The sequence below is a fragment of the Hemicordylus capensis genome, chromosome 2 (assembly GCF_027244095.1).
Source record: "Hemicordylus capensis ecotype Gifberg chromosome 2, rHemCap1.1.pri, whole genome shotgun sequence".
In the NCBI taxonomy this organism is placed as follows: Eukaryota; Metazoa; Chordata; class Lepidosauria; order Squamata; family Cordylidae; genus Hemicordylus; species Hemicordylus capensis.
Window position 1 is genome coordinate 218,346,769 of NC_069658.1, and position 25,059 is coordinate 218,371,827.

Here is a 25,059-nt window from a genome sequence, read left to right on the forward strand (position 1 = left end):
CATGGCGCTGCCCTCCCTTGAGTGTTCAATTTCCCAGCAAACTCTTTTGCAGCCAGGTTTGCTTCTCATGTCAGTTCCCAAAGCTTTAACAAGAAAGCAGCACGAAGACAATGGAGGCAGAGAACATGGTTTTGAGTGGGGGGGAGACACTGGGCTGCAAGAAAGCGGGGAGGGTGGCCCTCGAGGCGGCCCTCTCATGAGGCAAGGCGAGACAGTTGCCTCAGGCTGCAGGTTACGGGTGCACCATCCGGGTCTCTCTGGGACTGATCTGAGCCTTGCAAGCTTTGCAAGGGGCGCCTCCGCGACATCTTTCCGCCCAAGCTTTCTCAGCTTTCTAAAAAAAATTAGGTTTTCATCTCTGGTTTATTTTTAAATTGTTGAATTGTTTTAAGTTGTTGTTTTTTTAATATGTTTTTAACTTATTTTATGCTATTGTTAACCGCCCAGAGATGAAAGTTTGGGGCGGTGTACACATTTGATAAATAAATAAAAATAAAATGCGACACGGCCAATATTTATATACTGCTTTTCAACAAAACGTTCCCAAAGCGGTTTGCATAGAGATAAATAAAATAAATAAATAAATAAATAAGATGGCTCCCTGTCCCCAAAGAGCTCACAATCTAAAAAAAATTTTTTTTAAACATACAGTAAGATAGATACCAGCAACAGCCACTGGAGGGATGCTGTGCTGGGGATGGAGAGGGCCAGTTGCTCCCCTACCCCTGCTCAATAAAGAGAATCACCACTTTAGAAAGGTGCTTCTTTGCTCAATTAGCAGGGGGCTTGCAAAGAAGTGTGGAGAGCACGAGAGGAGAAGAGGAGGCCACCTTCCCTCCTACCCGCCCCTTGTGCACTTTCAAAGCTTGCAAGGGTTGGTTCGGAAAGGGGACTGACCCCCCACCAGGGGCAGGGGAGCAAGGGAGCATTCTGCCTCACCTCTGGCACCACTGCAATGCCTTGGACCACCCCTAGGTGGCACCCATGAAAGTGCTCAGTCCACCAATAGCGACAGGTTGGAATTTGCACACTGTAGGAGCCGCCGGGAAGGAGCAACGCTGGAGAAAGTGGAAGGAAAGAGAAGAAGAGGACGACCAGCAGCAAGGTGGATGGACTCGATTATGACAGCAATGAATGCACCACTGAGAGACCTTAAAGGCCAAGCTGAAGTCAGATCATGCTGGAGAGAATCTATCTATGTGGTCGCTAAGAGTTGACACCGATTTGACGGCACTTGACCCATCAATCAGGAGCAGCGGTGTCGTACTGCGGGGACTGGCAGGGATGCAGTCCCGGTACTTTTTTTCCCTCCAGGGCCCCAGCAGGAAAGCAAAGCCCTTGCATTTCAACATGGAAATCGTGCTGCTCTTGCTATTCCAGCCATTTATTACCATTCTTCCTGCCTTAGGACCATAGGAAGCTGCCTGATACTGAGTCGAACCCTTGATCCATTTATCTAAGTATTGTCTACACTGACTGGCAGCAGCTCTCCATGGTTTTCAGACAGGACTGGGTCTGTCAGCATGCAAGTGCTACAGTGGACTAGTGGTCACAGGACATCCTAAAATGAATGACTGGGAATGCCCACTGAAATGTACTGGATTCTTCCAAATGTCCACGGAACGCACTGAATTTCCAAATGGCCATTGGAATTCCATGCATTCTTCCTATGGCTTTTTAGAAAGAACCAGAGCATTTCAGCAGGCATTCCCTGTCATTCATTCTAGTACATCCCCTAGTATCGACATGATTTTGACTAATTGTAACAGACCCCCTCCCAAATAACTGCATCTATCTAAGTCAGGGGCGTGGCCATTGGGATGGGTGTGGCTGCCATGGTGGGTATGGCTAAGGTGGCCGTCATGGAGAGCGCCTGCATTTCTGAATTTGCAGCCACATCACTGTGTGGGAGAACTTCTGAAATAGAGTTTGGACAGTGAACTCTAAATTAGCTGATTCGGAAACAATAGAATCATAAAATGGCGGCGGCGGGGGGGGGCAGGGACGCCTGCTCAGTGCACGAATCTGTTGCAGCATACATCAGGTAGAACCAGTGACTGATGTGATGAAGGAAATTATCCAAAGTAGTCCCATTGGAATTAGCAGGACATGTTAGGCAGGACTCTGTGATAATTACCATTAGCAGGAAAATGCCAGGACCAGGTACAGATGTAGTCTGTAGGCTTTGGTATCCAGACACCAGCAGTTTAGCATCACGGAAAACCCCACAGAAGCAAGAAAGGGGTAGAGTGGGAAATTGGATTCTCCCAGGTAAGGAAGCAACAGTGAGTTTAGCTAGAGATCATAGTTTAGCTGGGTCCTGATGAGGGCAGAAAAAGCTCCAAATTTCACAGGAGATAGGATGCTGCCTTCAACCGAGTCAGACCATTGGTCCATCTAGCTCAGTATTGCCTACATAGACTGGCACCGGCTTCTCCAAGGTTGCAGGCAGGAATCTCTCTCAGCCCTACCTTGGACATGCTGCCAGGGAGGGAACCTGGAACCTACATGCTCTTCCCAGAGCAGCTCCATCCCCTAAGGGGAATATCTGAATAAGAATAAGAATGAGAAACCTTATTTATTTATCGTACAGTGCTCATGCGTCTCCCATTCAAATGCAAACCAGGACACACCCTGCTTAGCAAAGGGGACAATTCATGCTTGCAACCACAAGACCAGCTCTCCTTCCTTAGACCAAGAGCCAAAGGACCATGCAAAGGACTTTTGCACACGCAAGTCTTGATCCAGCCCCTTCTAAATGCATGCAGAGAGTAAAAGCCTTGCATTTTGAGTGTGGGAGAGTCTGAGTGCTGGAGAAAGAGAAAGCTGGGCAGAGACGGCCCTTAAGAACATAAGAACAGCCCTGCTGGATCAGGCCCAAGGCCCATCTAGTCCAGCATCCTGTTTCGCACAGTGGCCCACCAGATGCCGCTGGAAGCCTCAGACAGGAGTTGAGGGCGTGCCCTCTCTCCTGCCATTACTCCCCCGCAACTGGTACTCAGAGGCACCCCGCCCCCGAGGCTGGAGGTGGCCCACAGCCCTCCGACTAGTAGCCATTGATAGACCTCTCCTCCATGAAGTCATCCAAACCCCTCTTAAAGCCATCCAGGTTGTCGGCTGTCACCACATCCTGTGGCAGAGAGTTCCACAAGTGGATCACGCGTTGTGTGAAAAAGTACTTCTGTTTGTTGGTCCTAGACCTCCTGGCAATCAATTTCATGGAGTGACCCCTGGTTCTAGTGTTGTGTGAGAGGGAAAAGAATCTCTCTCTCTCCACTTTCTCCACGCCATGCATGATTTTATAGACCTCTATCATGTCTCCCCGCAGTCGTCTTTTTTCTAAACTAAAAAGCCCCAGGTGTTGTAGTCTTGCCTCATAAGAAAGGTGCTCTAGGCCCCTGATCATCTTGGTTGCCCTCTTCTGTACCTTCTCCAGTTCAACAAGGTCCTTTTTAAGATGTGGTGACCAGAATTGTACGCAGTACTCCAAGTGTGGTCGCACCATAGTTTTGTATAAGGGCATTATAATGTTAGCCGTTTTATTTTCAATCCCCTTTCTAATGCTCCCTAGCATGAAATTTGCCTTTTTCACAGCTGCCGCGCACCGAGTCAACACTTTCAATGAGCTGTCCACCACAACCCCAAGATCCCTCTCCTGGTCAGTCACCGACAGCTCGGATCCCATCAGCATATACTTGAAGTTGGGGTTTTTCGTCCCAATGTGCATCACTTTACACTTGCTAACATTGAACCGCATTTGCCATTTTGTCGCCCACTCACCCAGTTTGGAGATCCTTTTGGAGCTGCTCACAATCCATTTCGGATTTCACTACCCGGAAGAGTTTGGTATCATCTGCAAATTTGGCCACATCGCTGCTTACCCCTGCTTCTAGATCATTTATGAATAAATTAAAAAGCACCAGTCCCAGTACAGATCCCTGGGGGACCCCACTTCTTACTTCCCTCCATTGTGAAAACTCTCCATTTATACCTACCCTTTGTTTCCTCTCTTTCAGCCAGTTAGCAATCCACACATGTACTTGTCCCTTTATCCCATGGCAGCTAAGTTTCCTCAGGAGTCTTTGATGAGGAACTTTATCAAAAGCTTTTGGGAAGTCCAGGTAGACTATGTCAACTTGATCACCTTGATCCACATACTTGTTGACACTCTCAAAGAAGTCCAAAAGGTTGGTGAGGCAAGATTTACCTTTGCGGAAGCCATGCTGGCTCACTCCGAGCAGGGCCTGTTCTTCTAGGTGCTTTACAATTTTATCCTTGAAGATGCTTTCCATCAATTTGCCTGGAACGGACGTTAGGCTAAGCGGCCTGTAATTTCCTGGATCGCCCCTGGATCCCTTTTTGAAAATCAGTGTTACATTTGCTACTCTCCAGTCCTCTGGTACAGAGCCCGATTTCAGGGATAAGTTAAATATTTTAGCAAGGAAGTCGGCAATTTCACATTTGAGTTCTTTGAGGACTCTTGGATGGATGCCATCCAGCCCTGGTGATTTGTTAGCTTTCAGTTTTTCCAGACAGTTTAGAACATCATCCCTTGTCACTTTTATCTGACTCAGCTCTCTAGCCTCCATTCCTAAAAAGCCTGGTTGAGGAACAGGTATATGCTCAGTATCCTCTGCCGTGAAGACAGACGCAAAGAACTCATTCAGTTTCTCTGCAACCTCCATATCCTCCTTAATAATCCCTTGCACTCCCTCATTGTCTAATGGCCCAACCGCCTCCCTGGCAGGTTTCCTGCTTCCTCCCCTTGATACTTTTGGCTAAATGTTTCTCAAACTCTCTTTTTGCCTCCCTTATTGTCACCTTGCATTTCTTTTGCCAGAGTTTGTGTTCCTTTCTGTTCTCTTCGTTTGGACAGGCCTTCCAGTTTTGGAAGGAAGTCTTCTTCCCTTTTATGGCTTCCTTGACAGTACCCGTTAGCCATGCTGGCATCCTCCTGGACTTAGTGGTACCTTTCCTCCTTTTGGGTATACAATCTAACTGGGCTTCTAGTATTGTGGTTTTGAGTAAACTCCATGCACTCTGGAGCGAAGTGACTCTCCTGATTTCCCCCCTCAGCTTTCTTTTCACCATACTCCTCATTTTGGAGAAGTTTCCTCTTTTGAAATTTAAAATGTCTGTGTTTGACATCCTTGGTGATTCTCTCCCCGCATGTATGCTGAATTTGATGGCACTGTGGTCACTGTTCCCTAAAGGGTCGATGACACTGACATCACGCACCAGGTCCTGGGTGTCACTCAGAATTAGATCCAAGGTCGCCTTCTCTCTGTTCGGTTCCATGACCAACTGTTCTAAGGCACAGTCATTTAGCGTATCTAGAAATTTGACCTCTTTGTCCTGACTTGAATGTGAATTTACCCAGTCTATGTGTGGGTAGTTGAAATCACCCATAATTACAGCCCTGCCTCTCCTTGACGCCTCCCTGATTTCCTCCTGCAACTCCCAGTCACTGTCGGCATTTTGATCCAGAGGGCGATAGCATGTCCCCAGTAGCACGATTCCTTTCCGGCCTTGTATAGTCACCCACAGGGTTTCTGTGGAGGACTCCAGTCCACTTAGGTTTTCTAGCTTGTTAGATTCTATCCCTTCTCTAACATACAGTGCTACCCCTCCTCCAAGGCGCCCCTCCCTGTCCTTCCTATAGAGTTTATACCCAGGGATAACAGTGTCCCACCGGTTCTCACTGTTCCACCATGTTTCTGTTATGCCCACTATGTCTATTTCTGCGTTAGCAACCAAGCACTCCAGCTCACCCATCTTGGCTCGGAGGCTTCTGGCATTGGCATACAAGCACCTATACACTGAATATCTCCCCTATTCTTTGGACTCTTTGACCTGCTGGCACAGCCTCCCGTCTGCTCTTTATGCGGTTCTGCTCCGTCCCCATCTGTTTTATTTGAATTCTTTGCAGCCTCACACTTTAAAGGATGGCTTTTGCCAAACGGGATACTGCCCAGCTCCCATCGGCTGTTCCCCAGGTGTCATTTTAAAAGCTGCTCTGCAACCTTTTTGATTTTAAGCGCCAGCAGTCTGGTTCCATCTTGGTTCAAGTGCAGCCCATCCCTTTTGTACAGGCCTTGCTTGCCCCAAAATGTGTCCCAGTGCCTAACAAATCTAAACCCCTCCTCCTGGCACCAACATCTCATCCACGCATTGAAACCCCTCAGCTCTGCCTGTCTCACTGTACTTGCGCATGGAACAGGTAGCATTTCTGAGAATGCTACCTTGGGGGTCCTGGATTTCAAAATGCTACCTATCAGCCTAAATTTGGCTTCCAGGACATCCCGACTGCATTTCCCCACATCGTTGGTGCCGACATGCACCACGACAGCTGTCTCCTCCCCAGCACTGCCTAGGAGCCTGTCTAGACGCTGCATAATGTCCGCAACCTTTGCACCAGGCAGGCAAGTCACCGTGCGGTCAACACGCGGGTCACAAACCCGTCTCTCTATCCCCCTAATGATCGAATCACCAACTACAAGGAGGCCCCCACCCCCCAGAGGAGTATCCCCTGTGCGAGAGGATATGGGCTCATCATCCATGGAAGGGGTCCCTTCTAAAGGAGCATTTCCCTCTTCCTCAGACCAATGTCCTCCTTGCCCAAGGCCTTCATTCTCCCTGACAGCAGAGGAGCTACCAGCCCTGGAGTGGGATGCCTCTATCACATCCCTGAAGGTCTCGTCCACATGCCTCTCTGTCTCCCTGAGCTTCTCCAGATCCGCCACCTTGGTCTCGAGGGAGCGGATTTGTTCCCTGAGAGCCAGGAGCTCCTTGCACCGAGCACACACCCACGACTTCTGCCCATGGGGCAAATAGTCGTACATGTGGCACTCTGTGCAATACACTGGGAAGTGCCCCTTACCCTGCTGACCTTCTATCTTCATACTGTTTTAGTTGGCTCTTCACAGTATTTAGGGAGCTTATTGTCCGTTTATGAGATAGTTTATTAGAAGGATAGGTCTCAGCTGTAATGGTCAGCTATTTAACTGTCCAAACAGCCTTTCCCAAGAATAGGGGGGATACGAGGGAGGGATATGTACTTACGTTCTCTTCTCCACCAGGCTCCTTGTGATCCTTGTGATCGCGGGGGCTTGTTCCAGGCTCCCCCGCACACTTCCCGCTAAACTCCTGCAAAACTCCTACGTCCTGTTTGCTATCCCTGTCAGCAGGGGCGTAGCAAGGTTGGAGTGGGCCCAGAGACAAGATTTTAAAATGCACCCCCTCACTGAAGCTCAGCTCATGAAGTAAAGAAATCTTCAATGAGGCTGAATAGTGGTAACAAAAAGCGGAGTAAAATCTCTCTCTCTCTCTCTCTCAATCTGTGTGTGTATACACACACACACACACACACACCACAATAGAACATCATCCTAAATTATTTTTGTAAACTGTAGACAATGCAAGTCATTTAATGGTGCTAGAGAAAGACATGCTGTTCTGGTAGCTCCAGGTCTTAATACTCACATCAGTTTTGGAGGATGAATACAACTGAAGGAAGCCTGGGCGGGTGTGCGGCTAAGGGAGTCAGTCATGTGACTTGCCTCTGGGGGCCCCCCCAAGGCAGTGGGCCCCCAGACAACTGTCTCCCCTTGCCCTATTATAGTTACGCCCCTGCCTGTCAGCTATGCTCTGTTCGCTATGCTCTCGGGCCTACACCTCATATGTAGAGTAGGCTTCCAACTGTCACACAGGATGTGAGTCTGAGGAAAGGAATGTGGGGCCCCTCCCAGCCCTAGCTGACTCCATCCCCACTACTAAGTAAACACTGCCTTTAGGTAACCCTAAGAACTCCTAGCCCTGTGTTATCTTAACCCTAACAAGTAACCCTAACAAGTAACACACACAGAGATAAAGAGACTAAGACCTTCCTCTTAGAGAGAAACAGCCCCTGCAAAACTCCCCTCTTAGTTTGTTTGAAGTGGAAAAGGCTAGATGTTTAGAAGGGCTTGCTCAGCTTCTCAGCTTCCCAGCTGTGTCTGCTCTTCCCAGAGTGGGCCCTTCCATGCAGCAGGGTGGGCTGGTCACCTCAGATGCAGGAGCAAGGAGGGGGCAGCAAGTGTTGGCCTCCCACAATCACAGGCGCCACCCCATGGGCCTCCCAGCCACCTGCTGAGTCCCATCCCCTTCCTCGCCCCACTAATGCCCCTGCCTGGCTTAGTGTCATGGTCTGAGACGGCTTGTGTGTTGCCACTGCCTCAGCAACATGGCCTCCTGAGCCACAGATGGGGCGGGGGAGGTGTCAGACTGTCCCTCACTTCAGGCAGCAAACTGCCTTGGGCTGCCCCTGAAGCATCTCAGCAGGAGGGATGGCCATGCACAGAGAGGTCCCTCCTTGGCCCCATGAGTTGATGGTTTTCCTCCCCAGAGGGGCCACAGCCAGAAAACAATTTCTAGGAAAACTCCAAGATGGAGTTCAGAGTTCCAAACTAGAACCTGCGGGATTTGAGCCTAGGAAACCACAGCATAGGTTGCCCCATAAGAACAGCTCTGCTGGATCAGACTCAAGAATGCCCATCTAGTCCACCATCCTGTTTCACACAGTAGCCCACCTGATGCCTCCAAGAAGCCTACAGGCAGGGGGTGAGGGTTTTCCCCCTCTCCTGACGTTGCTCCCCTGCAACTGGTATTTAGTGGCATCCTGCCTCTGAGGCTGGAGGTAGCCTAAATCCACCTGACTAGTCGCCACGCCCCACACAGTAGCTTGCCCCACACAGGTCAACTCTGTATAACAGCAGTTTGAGCAGTGGGAGAACAGCAGAAACATAAGCGTTATGCAGGGCCTACAGCCGTTGAGAGAAAGGCAGCCCTTTCATGAGGCGAGGTGAGGCCGTCACCTCAGGTGGCAGATTATTGTGGCCCAACAGGGCAGAAAGATGCCCTCTGCTGCCACCTTCAGAGAAACTCTTCAGGACCGAGCTGACCCTAACAAACTTTGCAAGGAGTGCCTCGCCTCACACCCCTCACCAAGCTTGCAAGAAGCACCAGGAGAGAAGAGGAGGCTGCTGGCAACCGGCCCTACTCCCCATGCCCTGTGCCACTTTCAAAGCTTGCACGGGTCAGTTTTGAAAGGGGGCTGGCCATACCAGGCAAGGCAGCATAGAACACCCCACCTCAGGCACCACAATAGCTTGATAGCTGTACTGGGTAAAACCTTGAATCACACTGAGAGCTAAATGCACCACAAGAAGAAGACCTAAGACCTTCCACACGTTAAAATTTGGAATAGTCAGAACATGCGGATTCTGTTTATACTGGAAAATAAATTCTTCTTAGATCTTATTTCAAGCCACAGTTCTGCACTCTGGTGGAAGAAAAGAAAAGCGGTGGGGGTGGGGGAGAACCTTCATTGCTTCCAATGAATAGTACATTGGAAAAAGCACCCAGATCTACCTGCAGGCCAAAGAAGGATCTCCGATGCACCATCGTGAAAGAACGTTACCACTCAGCTCTCGCTAATGGACACTTCAGATGAAAATGTCAAAGCATCTCTGGCTGCCATGGCAACATGGCATGGTCCAATTTCTCTCCCCCACCAGGGTTTCTACTTCAAAGCTGCAAATCACCCAGTCCAGCAAACCACCCCCCACTCTATAACATGGCTAGGGTTATGCCGCCCTTTTTGCCAGCAGAAGAACTTAGGTGCCCAGCGCCAGCCAGCATAAATTGAGCAGGTGGCACTCTTCTGATCACGGCAAAATTGCCGCCAGCTGAATTTCTGCTTCTTGCACAGTGTTGTAGGTGCAGATGCATCAGAAACACCCAGCTATCGGTTGGTTGTGCACTGCCCTTTTTGGAGCAAGGTGCTTGAGCAGGTGGTTACTGGGCAACTCAAGACATTCTTGGAGAACTCATGGATACACTCACGGAGGCAGTGGCAGTCAGTGCATGCAGGGCGGTGGGGGTGGAAAACGAGCCACAGGTAGGGCTTATTCACACTCCTCTCGCCCATCCTGGCTGCCTCTTTGTCTCCCACCTGGCCCCACTGTGAAGTTAACCAGAGACACGTGGGCTGGTATTCAGCAGGTGGGGAAATACATTTCCGACGCGATAAATACCAGCCCCAGGGGCATAGCTAGGGCAGAGGGGGCCCGTGTTTGCCTCTCTCCCCAGCGGCCCCTCGGAGTGAAGGAGATAATGAGGAAAATCGGAAGGGGTGGAACTGGGGGGGGGGGCCTCAGGAGCTAGGGGGCCCGGGTTCTTTGAACCCATCCTCTCAATTATAGCTATGTCCCTGACCAGCCCACATGCTTGGGGTTAACTGTCTGGCGGAGCAAGGACTCCAAAGTCCAGGCCTCTCTCAGAACAAGAATCATAGAGCTGGAAGGGACCTTGGAGGTCCTCTAGTCCAACACCCTCTCAGTGCAGGAATCTGCAACAGCCTCGGTTTGAAATTAGGGATGTGCATCGGTCCGGACCGGCACCGGGGGGGTGTCTACCTTTAAGGGGGGGTAGAACTTACCCCTCCCGCCGCTCTTCCCCCTCCGGCGCTGCAGTTTAAAGCGAAGTTTTTGGGGCGGCAGCATTCCTCGCTGCCACCACTGCCCCCGTCGTTACCCAGAAGTCTCTGTAAGAGCAGCGTGCGCCTGTCGCTGCCATGCGCGCGCACCGCCTATGTCACACACACGCTGTGTGTGATGTAGGCAGTGCACGCGCGCCGCCATGCACACATGCGTGCTGCTCTTACGGAGACTTCCAGGTAACGACGGGGGCAGGGGCGGCAGCGAGGAACACTGCTGCCCCAAAAACTTCGCTTTAAACTGCAGCGCCGGAGGGGGAAGAGCGGCGGGAGGGGTAAGTTCTACCCCCACACCACCCTTAAAGGTAGACCCCCCCCTTGGTGCCGGACCGCCAAACCGGTTCGGAGGCCTTCAACATGGCCTCTGAACCGGTTCGTGCACATCCCTATTTGAAATGTCTCTTTGAATGACAGGGTCTCCTTGGTGGAGGCCCCCAGACATTCGAAATCCCTTCTGAGATTCCGTTTGCCAGCAGAGAGAGGATGTTGGCAGGTACTGCTGATATTTTCTAAGATTGAGTGGGAAGGTGGCTTTTTTCTTTCAGGGATCTCTTTCTCTAATTCTTTGAAGAATGGATATTCCCCCTCTCCAGTGCTGGACAGCACAACTCCCCAGTCTAGGAGGGAATGTTGGCAGTACCAGCTTACATTGTCTCAGCCTGAGTGGCAAGTGCCTATTTCATTCGAGGAATCTTTATGGGATTTTTTTTTCCCAGTTTCAGTAATCTTTTTCTTTAATTCTCTGAAGGCTGTACGATCCTCCCCTTCAGTGCCAGAGAGCTCAACTCTCCAGACCAAGAAGCAAAGTTGTCAGGTGCAGCTGACATTTTCCCGGCCCCGTTAGGCAGGTGTCGTTTTAAATTCAGGAACCCCACAAAAGGCCTTTCTTGTCTGAACCAGCATTTTACAGGGACACTCCATCCCGCCCTCTCAGGGCCATAAAACCTCCAGGGTGAAAAGCGCCACTGTTTGGGAGAAAACCTCACTTCAAGCAAGAAATAGCTCTCTGTGTACTGGATGTCCCAATGAACAGATGCCACTTGTCAGTGCCTGACAGGCTGTGGTCTGGTGAGACAGGTGGGAAAGTGGTGAGGCATCCACCTCCATCATTTGCTTAAGAGGGGACTCTTTTCCCTTGTTGTCATCACAGAAGGCTACCACTGGCAGGGAAATAGGGCTGGAGACTGGGTACCACTCTGTATTTAGTTTGTCACTGTTTTTTGACATCAGGTGGATTTACCCATAACATGGCAAGTAAGATGGCCACAAACCCCTGGTTCCCTGCAAGTACGAAACCCCTCCTGGCACAAGCTGCTACTTACGACAAATACAACAGATATTTATACACCGCTTTTCAACAAGTTTCCAAAGCAGTTTACATAGAGAAATAATGTAAACTGAGAGAACAGATAGAGAATAGATACATAGATAAATAATAGTGCTGGGGATGGATATTTTTATTTATTTATTTTTCCATTTATATCCCGCTCTTCCTCCAAGGAGCCCAGAGCGGTGTACTACATACTTGAGTTTCTCCTCACAACAACCCTGTGAAGGAGGTTCGGCTGAGAGAGAAGTGACTGGCCCAGAGTCACCCAGCAAGTCTCATGGCTGAATGGGGATTTGAACTCGGTTCTCCCCGGTCCTAGTCCAGCACTCTAACCACTACACCACGCTGGCTGTACCTGGATAGGGCTAGTTGCTCTCCCTCTGCTAAATAAAAAGAATCGCCACTTTTAAAAAAGGTGCTTCTTTGCTCAGTTAGCAGGGGTGATTCTCACACCAGTCATGTGATCCGAACCCAGAAATGTCAGCTTATCCATCTGTAACCAAGGTTTGAAGTTAGTTACAGACAGCAGACATTTCTGGGTTTGAACCACACAACTGGCATGGAAGTAGCGACTTCTTGCACCGTGCTCACAGGGAACCGGACGTTAATGACAACCTTACTTGCTACGTTATGTGAGAACCCACTTTTTTTTTATTGTTAAATTTATATACCACCTTTCATTAAAAACAATCCCAAGGTGGCTTGTATGGATATATACCTGATCCTTGAATCTTCTTTGCCAACTCTGCTGACTTCAGTTGATCCTAATGGGGGAATTGGAATGGATGCCTTTGATCGCATACACTGAATTTTGAAATTCTGACTTCTCATGAGGGCCACTGCCGATTAAAAAACTCCAACAGAGTAAATGCATATCTTGAAGCTAATATTTCAAAAAGGCACACAGGGAATCGGTTTTGTGCTTTCGACGTAAATTAATACATTTCTTTTAAATTAATAAAGCAAAATGCTGAACGTGAATCTGCAGTGTGACACAGTGGCAAAAAGGGCTAATGTGATCGCAGGAGCCTTCAATTGAATTTATGAAAGGTATTAATAAATACATTTAATCTAATGTATTAACTCTGTGGGGGAGGTTAGACTCCGGTGGGGAATTTAAACCTGTGCCCAGTTCTGAAATGTGTACTGCCTTGAAATAAAAGGCGGGGTAAACACGTAATGTCGGTCACTAACATGATGTGCAGCATTACAGCTCCATAATGCTGTGTTCTGAGGCTGCGGCAGACACCTAAGCAAGCCCCAAAGCTGCTCTGAATGAGCCGTTGAGGAAGCAGCATTTCTGCAGAGTTCCCCATTTGCATGGGGGAAAGGCATTGCCCTTTTAATTTCAATGGGACTTCCTCAAGCCCATTTCGTCAGGAAGTCAACCAGTTTTCCAAGTGAGGTCAGACCAGTGCAGAATAGAGTGGGATCGCTTCTCATGATCTGGACACAATGCTTCCATTCATGCAGCCTAATATAAGACTGTATTCGCTCTTTAAGCTGCTGCATCACATTGCAGGCTCATCCACCAAGACACCCAGGTCCCTTTTCACATGTCCTGCTGCCAAGTCAGGTCTCCCCCATCCTGTACTTGTGCATTTGATTTTTCTTACCCAAATGCAAGACTTTACATTTGTCTTGGTTGAATCTTTCTGGTTTGGGCCCAGTATTCGAACCTGTCCAGATCGGACCGAATCCTAATTCTGTCTTCTGGGAAGATCAGTCCCGCCCACCCCACTGCACCAGCTTGTAAACAGGGCCTGTCTCTGACCGTGTGAAGACATCTGCAGATCCTCCACCACGTCCTAAAGCAAAAGAGGGATACAACTGTGAAACCCTGATAACACCCTGTAACACACTGAGGATCCATCCCCTCCATCCTGCACATTCTCTGCCTGTAGATATTCATTTACTCTCCAATAGCACCTCCTGCGCAGGCTCTGGAAATAATGAAGGGTGTGAATAAACTGACCAGGACAATTTAAAAAAAAAAAAAACACCACACACAACTGGAAACTAAATTTTCCCCTTTGCTAAGCAGGGTCTGCCCTGGTTTGCATTTGGATGGGAGATACATTTGTGATTGATTTATAATTTCTATAGCCACCCCCCTTCCAAAAATGGCTCAGGGCAGTTTACACAGAGAAATAACAAATAAATAAGATGGCTCCTTGTCCCCAAAGGGCTCACAATCTAAAAAGAAACTTAGGATAGACACCAGCAACTGTCACTGGAGGGGTACTGTGCTGGGGATGGATAGGGCCAGTTACTCTCCCCCTGTTAATAAAGAGAATCACCACATTAAAAGATGCCGCTTTGCCAAATTAGCGGGGGTTGAGCACTGTGTGAGCATGTGTGAGCACTGGAAGATATTCCCCTGTGGGGAGGGCTGCTCTCCAAGTTCCCTCCCTGGCAGCATTTCCAAGATAGGGCTGAGCGAGACTCCAGCCTGCAACCTTGGAGAAGCCACTGCCAGTCTGTGAAGACAATACTGAGCTAGATGGACCAAGGGTCTGACTTGGTAGAAGGCCCTATATTCCTATGTAACGGACAATTGCTAATTCAACAACATTTGCAATCAGGAGAGGCCATCCTAGGGTGTGGAAGGGGGTGCACACAAATCAATTTTGTAAGTACCCCAAATCTTCCAAAGTTGCAAAACAGGACTGAAGTAAGAGGATTTCCTGGGAATCAGAAAACAGGGACAGCTGGCATGAACATGGATATCCACAGAGAGGGCTCACCTCTGTGGTCGGCGAGAGGTTTCTTCCAGACAGAATCTCAAGCTGCACACCTCTCTTCCCGTCCATCCCAGGAAATTCCTTCTGTGGCCCCAAATAGCTGCACAGTCGACAAAGGAGCAGGGTCACTCCCTGAGCGAGCATCTTGTACATGACACATTCCCTCTCCATTTCCAAAAGGTGAACGGGGAGCGTTCAGAACCCGAGCAAACAAGCGGCCCTCTGTTTTTCTCAAGGGACGCCACTGAGTGGCCAAATATTGACTGGGGTCTTTATTTAGCAAGCCGAAAGAGCACCAATCCACTCCATTTCCTTTGTGGCATCTGCAAATATTTTTCCAGCCCTTTTTACCTTGCACTCATTCAGCTGGAAGAGGTGACGCTGGAAGCCTCCATGGAGCGGAAAGGAAATTTACCAGCGGCTCATTTGTGAGGCTGTGACCCGGTCTGAAGGCTGATGTTTTGTTCGCTAGGCCAGGCTCTCCTTCAGCCAGGATTCACCAGGGTTTCACTCCAGAACCCAGCTTAAATGCCAAGCTGCTCAGCACTAGTAGTAAGTAGTAATGCATAGTAGTTAGTAATATCTATATTGCTAGTAGTAAGTAGTCACTAGCAGTAATAGTAAGTAGTCACTAGTTAAAAAAAACAACATCTTAAATGCCAATGGCTCAGCACTAGTAGGAAGTAGAAATTCATAGTAGTTAGTAGTATACATATACTACTAGTAGTAAGTAGTCACTAGTAGTAGTAATAGTAGTAGTAAGTGGTCACTAGTTTAGAAAAAATAGAAAACTGCCTTATATCAAGTCAGACCATTGGTCCATCTTGCTCAGTATTGTCTACTATGACTGGTAGTGGCTCTCCATGGTTTCAGAGAGGGGTCTTTCCCAGCCCTACTTGGAGTTGCTGCCAGGGAACCTAGGACCTTCTGCATGCAAAGCACAGGCTCTATCTCTGAGTTATGGCCCCATCACCAAGTAATAAGAGTAGGAGTAAGCAATAAGTAGCCCCTACTAGTAGTAAGTATTAAGTAGTCACTACTAGTAGTTGAGACTACTAGTAATAGTAAGTAAAAGGTATGTTACTATTATTTGTTGCAAATAAAGACTAAGAGGACAGTGCCTTGCCTAAGCCGCTGTAGTTAATTTCTGCCTCAGGCGAGATTGGAACACAAAACTTCCCACCCCATACATAGTCATGTTACTTTTCACAATGATTTCTCTCTCATCTTTCTTCTAACTTTCATAGACAGATAGATAGATAGATAGATAGATAGATAGATAGATAGATAGATAGATAGATAGATAGATATGGAGAGAGAGAAAGAGAGAGAGAGAGAGAGAGAGAACATTTTGATAAGATATACAAAAAGAAAAATGAAGGGGAAGAGAAAAATAAAGCAGAAATTATGTACATCACAGTAACAATTAAGCAAAAACATCACACCTACATTCAGAAATCTTATTTACAATATAAATACAACTGCCAATAAATAAATCATAATAGAGATTGGATTTAATTTCATTTCAAAGTGTGCCTAAAAGCACCAATGCTTGCACATTTACCTTTATTTTTATCAACAGCTCAGTCTCGTAGCCACTACACTAAGGCAGCGTTTCCCAAACATTAAAATATATATATATTAAGAACACACATTGCCCCCACCGCCAGCATAAAAACTCCTTTGGTTTGGGGGTTTGGGGGTTTTGCCATGGCAAAGCCACTGCATGAAGTTTGTTTATTTATTAGCATGTCCCTCCTGGTGCATAAGGGAAAAAGTCAGCTCCAAAAGTGGGGAATATATAAACGCAGAGCGAGTCAGGGAATTTATGGCCCTGAGCGAGTCAGCATGGCATGCCAGCCAGTGGTCTGCGGCTCACCAGTTGGGAGCTACTGCACTACGAAATGTGAAGACCTAATAGAAGAGTCAGCAGGGGCCGATCTATAATTGAGCAACCCTGTTCCAAGAACACAGGCCGCCTGGAACCCCACGGGGGGAAGCCGCCACAGACCCCGCCATATGCTGCTTCTGCATCATGACCCCCTAGTGTTCCCTCTAAGGCATGTGCGTGTGTGCGCACGCTCACACGTTTTGTGATGTCCACTCAGTTAATTTTAGACCCCGCTCAGGTTTAATCAGGAAGGCCCCACTCTGAAGTCATGTGCGCACACACTGCCATGAAACTGCCACCCAGAACAAAACTCATTCCGCACAGAGATGAAAAAAGTTAGAGAGAACACTACCATCTTGCCAGTCACTGCTGACTCAGGTTCACCAGCCTGATCTCTCTCTCGATCTCTCTCTCTCTCCTCCCATACACACACACTTCCTCCCTACCTGCCAGCCCACCTGCCGTCCTTCCTGCTGGCCACTTGCCCCCATTGGCCCCAGCACCAGGATGGGGCGATGGAAGCCAACAGCAGCAGTGGCAGGTGAGTGCGGGGGCAAGCACGGTGTGGGGGGAGAAGGAAATTTGAACACAGACCACATCCACCACTGCTAAGCCACTGAGAGCCAGGCAGCATAATATCTATATATTTAATCCTCCTGGGTGTGTCTTTAGAATGTGCGTCCCGGTGCCCAGCTGATTGGCTGGGTGGTGGAGGCACCTGATAGGCTGAGGTGCACCCAGGAGGACTGGTCGTCGCAGTGGCCAGGCTGTCCCGGGTAAGGGGGAGGAGGAGGTGGTGGCAGCAGCGGCAAAGCCCAGCCTGGCCGCCTGGCGGCGGCAGCGGCAAAGGGGGTGAGTGGGAAACAGGCAGCAGGGCACAGCCCCAGCGCCCGATGGAGGCTGGGGCAGGAGGGCAACGGGCAGCTGGACCTCCCTGTTCGCCGCCCAGGAGGAGGAATGGCAGTGGTGGGGCCCTTTTCGGCCGGCTGGCACCCGGTAAGGAGGGCCTGTGGCGGTGGTGAGGTCTGGCCCAAAATGGCCTCCCGCCGTGGTAAAATACTCAGTGCGGGTTGGGGGGGAGGGAGGGGGGAGGGCAAGAGAGAGTGGGGCAGGTGGGGGGAAAGAGGGTGAGAGAGTGTGGTGCACGGAGGAGGGAGGACAAGAGAGAATGGGGCAGGAGGGAGGGGAGGGGGCAAGAGAGAGTGGGGCAGGAGGGGGAAGGAGGATGAGAGAGTGTGGTGGGCGGGGGAGGGAGAGCAAGAGAGAGTGGGGCAGGAGGAAGGGGTGCAAGAGAGAATGGGACAGGAGGGAGGGGAGGGGGCAAGAGAGTGGGGCAGAAGGGAGGGGGAAGAGCAAGAGAGAATGGAGCATGAGGGAGGGGGAGGGGGGCAAGAGAGAGTGGGGCAGGAGGGAGGGGAGGGGCAAGAGAGTGGGGCAGGAGGGAGGGAGAGAGAGGGAGAGTGGGGCAGGAGGGAGGAGGGAACAACCGGTCCCAAAGAGCACATAGATGCTCTGTGTGGGTTGGCTAGTAGGAAAAGTTTGTTCTGTAGCCAAGTGAGTAAGGTGATCGACAGTTCTGTTCCATTGATAAACCTCAGTAGACGAAGATATGCTTTGTGGTCCATCTTTTGTGGTACATATTTAATTGTAAACTGCCCCAAGACACAAGTTTTGGGCGGTATAGAAATATTTTATATAACATAGCCGTGATGACAAACCTCCTCATCATAAAATGAGCAAACCTCTTTATCTGACTCTCCCGAAGCCATTTTATTGAGCAAGCTCTCATTGGAGAAATGGAAAGGTTTGCAAAAGTGCTGCAAAAACTACAAAACCTGTCCGTGGGATTTGTGATGGAATTCTTCCCCCAATCCCTGTCTCCCCCTTCCCCCCTCGCTGCCCACACACACACATTTTGTAAGGCAAAAAGCCCCTGGAAAATGCAACCACAAACACTGTTTTTCCTACTCATGTAGATATCACTAAACTGACTGGTTATGGAGCATATGCGTTGAAGCTTCAGTTGCGTAATTTTCCAGCATGCCAAGATTTGATCAATTTGACAAGTCCTTCCTGAGAGACTCGTTGAGTGCACAAGCACAAAAGAAGGAACGAATCGTCTCATTCCTGAAAGATATATAATACCAATACTTATTGTATTGGGGGAAACCAAGAGGGGGAGGGAAACCATGAGAGTCCAAACAAACATGAATACAAATCCAAAACCCTGCTCAGAAAGGTTTTGCTGTCTGAAAATGATGCCACATGGGATGATTTACACAGAAGACGGAGCGGATTCGTTCTCTCTCCTGAGGGAAGGACTAGCACTTATGGTCTGAAATTACAAGCAAGTAGATTTGGATTAGCCATTAGCAGGAACTACCTGACTGTAAGAGCTAACAGTGGGGCAGTCTGCCTTGTGTATTGATGGGCTCTCCTTCATTGGATGTTTTCAGGCAGAGGGTGGACACTCACGGTTCAAGGATGCTGCAACAGCAAAAGAAGGAGAGCTGGTCTTGTGGTAGCATGCATGAGTTGTCCCCTTAGCTAAGCAGGGTCCACCCTGGTTTGCATTTGCATGGGAGACTACATGTGTGAGAACCGTAAGATGTTCCCTTCAGGGGATGAAGCCACACTGGGAAGAGCACCTGCATGCCAAAGGTTCCAAGTTCCCTCCCTGGCTTCTCGAAGATATAGCTGAGAGAGGCTCCTGCCTGCAAACGTGGAGATGTTGCTGCCGGTCTGGATAGACAATTGAGCTAGATGGTAAAACTGATCATCTGAGTAGTGAGGTAAATCTGGTCTTGGATGGGGTCACACACTCTTGGGGGAGCTTCTGGACCCGACACTGTCCTTGCAGGCGCAGGTGGCAGTGGTCTGTAGAAGTGCCTTCTACAAGCTACGGCTGGTACGCCAGCTGCGACCCTACTTGGAGAAGTCAGACTTGACCTCAGTCACTCATGCTTTGGTAACATCCAGATTGGGCTACCGCAATGCACTCTACGTGAAGGCAGTTCGGAAGCTTCAGCTGGTCCAGAATGCTTTTGCAAGGATGTTCCTGGGTGCAAGTCGCTTCACGAGTGTCACACACATCCTGCAGCAGTTTCATGCAGCAGTTGCATTGGTTACCGGTCTGCTTCCAGGCTAGATTCAAGGTGCTGGTCTTGTCTTTTAAAGCTCTACACGGCTTGGGACCAGGATACCTGTCAGACCGCATTCGCCCATATGAATCTGCCAGGGCCCTCTGCTCACCATCTCAGGCCTTGCTTATGGCCCTGCCACAAACAGAGATCCAGTTGGCAGGGACTAGAGACAGGGACTTTTGGGTTGTGGCCCCTCGGCTTTGGGACACCCTCCCTGAAGAGCTTTGCCATGCTCCCTCCCTCAGTGTTTTTAAAAAATAACTAAAAACACTTCTTTTTAAAGAGACTGATTAATATTTCATCTTTGTTTATATCTGGTAGGGTCTTTAGTTTGTTGTTGTTGTTGTTGTTTATTCTATTTCTATACCGCCCTTCCAAAAATGGCTCAGGGCGGTTTACACAGAGAAATAACAAATAAATAAGATGGCTCCCTGTCCCCAAAGGGCTCACATTCTAAAATGAAACGTAAGATAGACACCAGCAACAGTCACTGGAAGTACTGTACTGGGGGTGGATAGGGCCAGTTACTCTCCCCCTGCTAAATAAAGGGAATCACCACGTTAAAAGGTGCCTCTTTGCCAAATTAGCAGTCCTCAGTTTTTAGCTTTTAAAATAACTTTTAATTTGTAATTGTAATTCTAAATGTGGTTTTAGTTTGGTCTTTCAACGTAACTTAAATTTGGTTAACTTTATTAGTTTTATTTTACATTGTATCTTTTTATTAATGTTGTGAGCCGTCCCAAGCAGTAGTGTACTGGCAGGGCGGGAAATAAATAAATAAATAAATAAATAAATAATGGAGCAATGGTCTGAGTTGATACAAGGCAGCTTCCTATGTTCCTATTTCCACTCTGAGTAAGGGATTGGACTAGAAAACCTCAACAGTCCCTTCCAACTCTAACATCCAATGATTGTTCTACTGTATATGATAGACTCTATGACGGATATTCATTGACCACTTTTCAGCCATAATAGCAGGCGTAGTCTCTCCTAGATTGGAAATGTAACAAGTAGGTGAACCTAGGAGAGGAGAGCTGGTCTTGTGGTAGCAAGCATGACTTGTCCCCATAGCTAAGCAGGGTCTGCCCTGGTTGCATCTGAATGGGAGACTTGATGTGCGAGCACTGCAAGATATTCCCCTCAGGGGATGAAGCCGCTCTGGGAAGAGCAGAAGGTTCCAAGTTCCCTCCCAGGCAGCATCTCCAAGATAGGGCTGAGAGAGATTCCTGCCTGCAACCTTGGAGAAGCCGCTGCCAGTCTGTGAAGACAATACTGAGCTAGATAGACCAATGGTCTGACTCCGTATATGGCAGTTTCCTATGTTCCTATGTTCCTAACCTCTGGAATTCCTTCTGCTTACACCTCTGCTAAAGGTACATCAAGGAAACAAAGTCCCAATCCACAAACACCCGGCACAAGCTAGTTAGGGCACTGCATCAAGCCACCTTTCTTTTTGGTCCCTACGCCAAATTCAGATAAATGTTACTTTTAAAAGGCGGGTGGGGGAACTACTGACTTCTGTTTTAATGGGCACAGACTCATTTCTGCAGAAAGGTGCTGAATATTGAGTTATTAGAGGGAAAAAGCAGGGGTAGCATCAGTGTGTTAATCCTGGTTTTAAGTATTGTGGGTCTGGTTTTGGTTGTGATTTTCCCCAGTGAGAAGAAAGAAAATTCTGGCAGTGGTCAGTAAGAAAGAATTCTGCATGTGCTCAGAGAACCTAATTTACAAGAAATAAACACATGAGAATCTCAGCATTGTGTGTCTCAGAGAGCTGAACTGTTCAAAATTTGGATTCAGATGCAATTTTGGCTCATGTACTTTTTAACTCTCTGGCTCTCAGTTCGGATTCAAACACTAACTGGGGCAGCTTTATTGTGGGTGGAGGGGGCAGCTTTTCCTGTTGAATGTCTACATTGCTGGAAAAGACACAGATGAAACAGTATTCCCCCCCCCCAAGAGGGACGGAATGGGTTCATAGGTCAGTGAAAGAGAATCTGCTTTGCATGCAGAAGGTCTCAGGTTCAGTCCCTGGCAGCATCTCCAGGTAGGTAGTGCTGAGAAAGACTCCTGCCCAAAATCTGGGGAAGCTGATGCCAGTCAGAGTTGGACGCTGAGCTAGATGGATCAAGCATCTGACAGCAATTTAAAATGTTCATCAAGAGCATCCATAGCTCTGTGGAAGTGCATTTCCTTTGCATGCTTAAGGTCACAAGCATGCAGTGACAAGTTCAAGTTTAATAAAAGTAGAGCTGGACTAGGACCGGGGAGACCCGAGTTCAAATCCCCATTCAGCCAAGAGACTTGCTGGGTGACTCTGGGCCAGTCACTTCTCTCTCAGCCTAACCTCCTTCACAGGGTTGTTGTGAGGAGAAACTCAAGTATGTAGTACACCGCTCTGGGCTCCTTGGAGGAAGAATGTAAAAAAAAAAAATTAAAAAATCCCTGGCAGCATCTCCAGTTCGGGCTGGGAAGCAAGACTCCTCTCTGAAAACCCCGAGAGTTGCTGCCAGTCAGGGTTGAGTCAGTCCTGAGCTAGATGGATCAAACAGCAGCTTCCGTTCCTGGGTCTCTAAAAGAAAAGAAGGATGGAGGCGCACACTCCAGAGAGAGAGTCATCGAAGGTGACCCCGGACGCCCACCTACCCCCGCTTTGATTCTAACGCTGTTACTGCTGCTGCAAACAGCTGCACCTTTGAATGTCGGCATGTAGGGAAGGAACAGGATTGGTGGCCAACGTGGGAGCCGTCTAGGGTTGGATTCCCGCTGCTCTGTTTGCGGGGCGAAACGCTGCGCGGGCTGTGGAGGCAGAACCGTCTAGGGGCGGGCTGCCTTTGGCGATCGGACTGCACTTCTTGAACTTCTGCCTGGAGAAGAGCCAGGAGTCCTGCAGCCCGGGGGTGGGGTGGGGAGCCCGCGCAGTCTCCTCCTCCCTCCTCCTCCTCCTCCCAGGGGACGGCCCTCCTCCGCGGGCTCTCGGTGGTGCCCATTCGCGTCGCCCCAGCCCACCCGCCGGACGGCCGCTCTGAGTGCGCCATGGCCGGCCCGGGGCGCCCGCAGCTCGCCTTGGCGCTCCTGCTGCTGCTGCTGCAGCTCCTGGTGCGCCCCGACGGCGGCCACGCGCAGCGATCGCCCTCCTGGAGGCAGCAGATCCGCTGGGAGAACAACGGGCGCCTCTACAGGCTCTTCAACAGCGCCAGCCAGTTCCTGCCCCCCAGGCGGGGCCCCGGCCAGAGCCTCTACCTGAGCACGGTAGGGGCCCCGGGGGGCCTAGGCCGAGCGCCCTCGCAGGGCCACTTCTGGACGCTGCAAAGGGTGGCCTCCACCAGGCGGGGCATCGCCGCCCTCCAAGGCAGGAGGTCCTTGAGCGGGGAAGATGGCTCAGGGGCAGGAGGCCCCCCACTGCAGGGCCCCCCTCCTGAGCGACGGACACCCCAGCGCCCGGAGGCCACCACCCAACTGCCGAGGAGTGCCAGCCATGCCCGCTGGGAGGGGCTCACCACCAGCGGGGCCAGGGGGGACACCCCAGCTAATGTCACCGCCAGGCCCAGGGAGATGCCCCCCGGGCCGAACTCACTGGGCGCTGGGGCTTCCTTTGGGAGAGAGGAGGCACCCCCCACCCAGGGGATCGGGGCCAGGGGAGGAAGCGGAGGCAGCAGCGGCCCCAGCGGGTCCAACCAAGGTGGCAACGAGATCGAGGACACCCCTGTTGCACTTCGCCCAAGCCCTGGAGGGAGGGGTCCCCAGCAGACCTCAGGCGGCCCCGCGGGAGACGACCCCCGGAACCCCCACAAGACCCAGAACAGTGTCTTCTACAACATCTACCCCAATGCCAGACAAGGCTCTGGGGCCCCAGCCACCAACCAGAGGTCAGGCTATGGGACCAGATACTTCCATCATGGTGAGCAGAGATGGGGGGGCCTTGATCTTGGGAGGGGGCTGGCTGCAAGTGAATGGTGGGGTGGGCAGTGAGATTCAATCTTGCTTGAGAGAGGGAGGCTTTCACCTAGCGCCTGAACATATACAGAGAGGTCGCCAGGTGGGTCTTTCTAGGAAGGGTATTCTACAGATGGGGGAGGGCTACTACTGAGAAGACCGTCACCTGTTAGCCACCTGTTGCCGCATTGTGGGGCAGTGATACCCAAAGGGAAGCCTCCAAAGATGTCTTTGAAGGAGGGGGGGCTTAGCTCAGTGGTGGGGCATCTTGGTATGCAGGAGGTCCAGGTTTCAATCCCTGGCAGCATCACCAGGTAGGACTGGGAAATACTCCTGCCAGAAACCTTTGCAAAGCTGCTGCCGGACAGTGTAGGTAGGCAATGTTGAGCAAGATATACCAGTGTTCTAACAAAGCATAAGGCAACCTCCTACATTCCTATGGGCAGGAACATATCGGAGAAGGTGCTCCTTCAGGTAGACTGCTCCTAAACTATTTAAGGCTTTAAAAACCAGCACCAGCACTTTGAATTGGTCCCGGAGAGTGATTGTGCCATTGGCACAGCACTGATGTAATAAGTCATCTGTTCTGAACAGCCTTGGCCACGGTGATGGGGCAGTCTTCTGCTCTCCACATTCTTCCTTCTAATCCTAAGCATTAGTCAGTGCTGACGGAACAGCGTTCTGCACAGGCACAGAGGCACACTTTAATCACTCAGCCCTGGCACTAAAAATCATTCCCTGGGTGATAGTTTATGGGCTGCAGCATCAAGTGGCAAGTGCCCTCACAGACTAATCATCACAAAGAGAAATGTCGGAGCACTCGGTGTCAGCAACTGTCCGATACTTCTCCATGGAGACCTGTTGGACCCTATTTACACATGCTATGTACCAGGGCTTAATGTCTCTCCAGTCCTCAATGACTGGTATCGGAATCTGTGACGGGATTCCCTTTTAAAAGTGCATTTCTTAAACTGCTAAGCTGTTTCCCCACCAAACTGTTCATTGCCCTGTCTGTGAGAACAAGCCCCCTCTGCTATAATCAAAGGGTCAGGCGGATGTGCGGCCAGAACTGGACTTGTGAGATCTACCTGTGCAACATCCTCTGCCTTTCTCACATCCTTCCTCTTCCTCCCAGGCCTGCCTGACTTAATTCCTGATCCGTACTTCATCCAAACGTCCACGTACGTCCAGCGGGTCCAGATGTATGCCTTGAGATGTGCAGCAGAGGAAAACTGTCTTGCAAGGTAGACTTGTGTGCACAGGTGTTCCATTTTTTGTTTTTCATATATGTGTCAGAAGAAGCCTGTGCAGTGCAGGGGTCAGAGTGTCAGACGAAGGCTTGCAGACTTAGATTTGCATCCTGAAGGCTGCATTTTGGACCGTGCCTCAAGTGTCCAAAGCCCTTGGACCAGCCCTTCCCCCAGTGGCCATTGTGCAAACTGAGATGCATTCCTTTGCACAAGCTAATGATATCTGCATCA

The 25,059-nt window shown here is 49.8% G+C and overlaps 1 protein-coding gene across 5 annotated transcripts in view; it reads left to right on the top strand.

Annotated features, from left to right (window-relative positions):
• The window catches only part of LOC128347899 (protein-lysine 6-oxidase-like), an 82,708-nt gene that overhangs the window by 42,893 nt on the left and 14,756 nt on the right, over positions 1-25,059 (top strand). For 2 of the 5 annotated variants that reach the window (XM_053303184.1, XM_053303185.1), the window contains exons 3-4: positions 16,953-17,040; positions 24,714-24,822. In XM_053303184.1, the coding sequence (XP_053159159.1) occupies positions 17,007-17,040; positions 24,714-24,822 (143 nt within the window). In that variant the 5' untranslated portion in view covers positions 16,953-17,006. Of the gene's footprint in view, positions 1-16,952; positions 17,041-22,240; positions 23,544-24,713; positions 24,823-25,059 lie in introns of those variants that run through there. The other 3 variants (XM_053303186.1, XM_053303187.1, XM_053303183.1) reach the window with 2 other exon arrangements.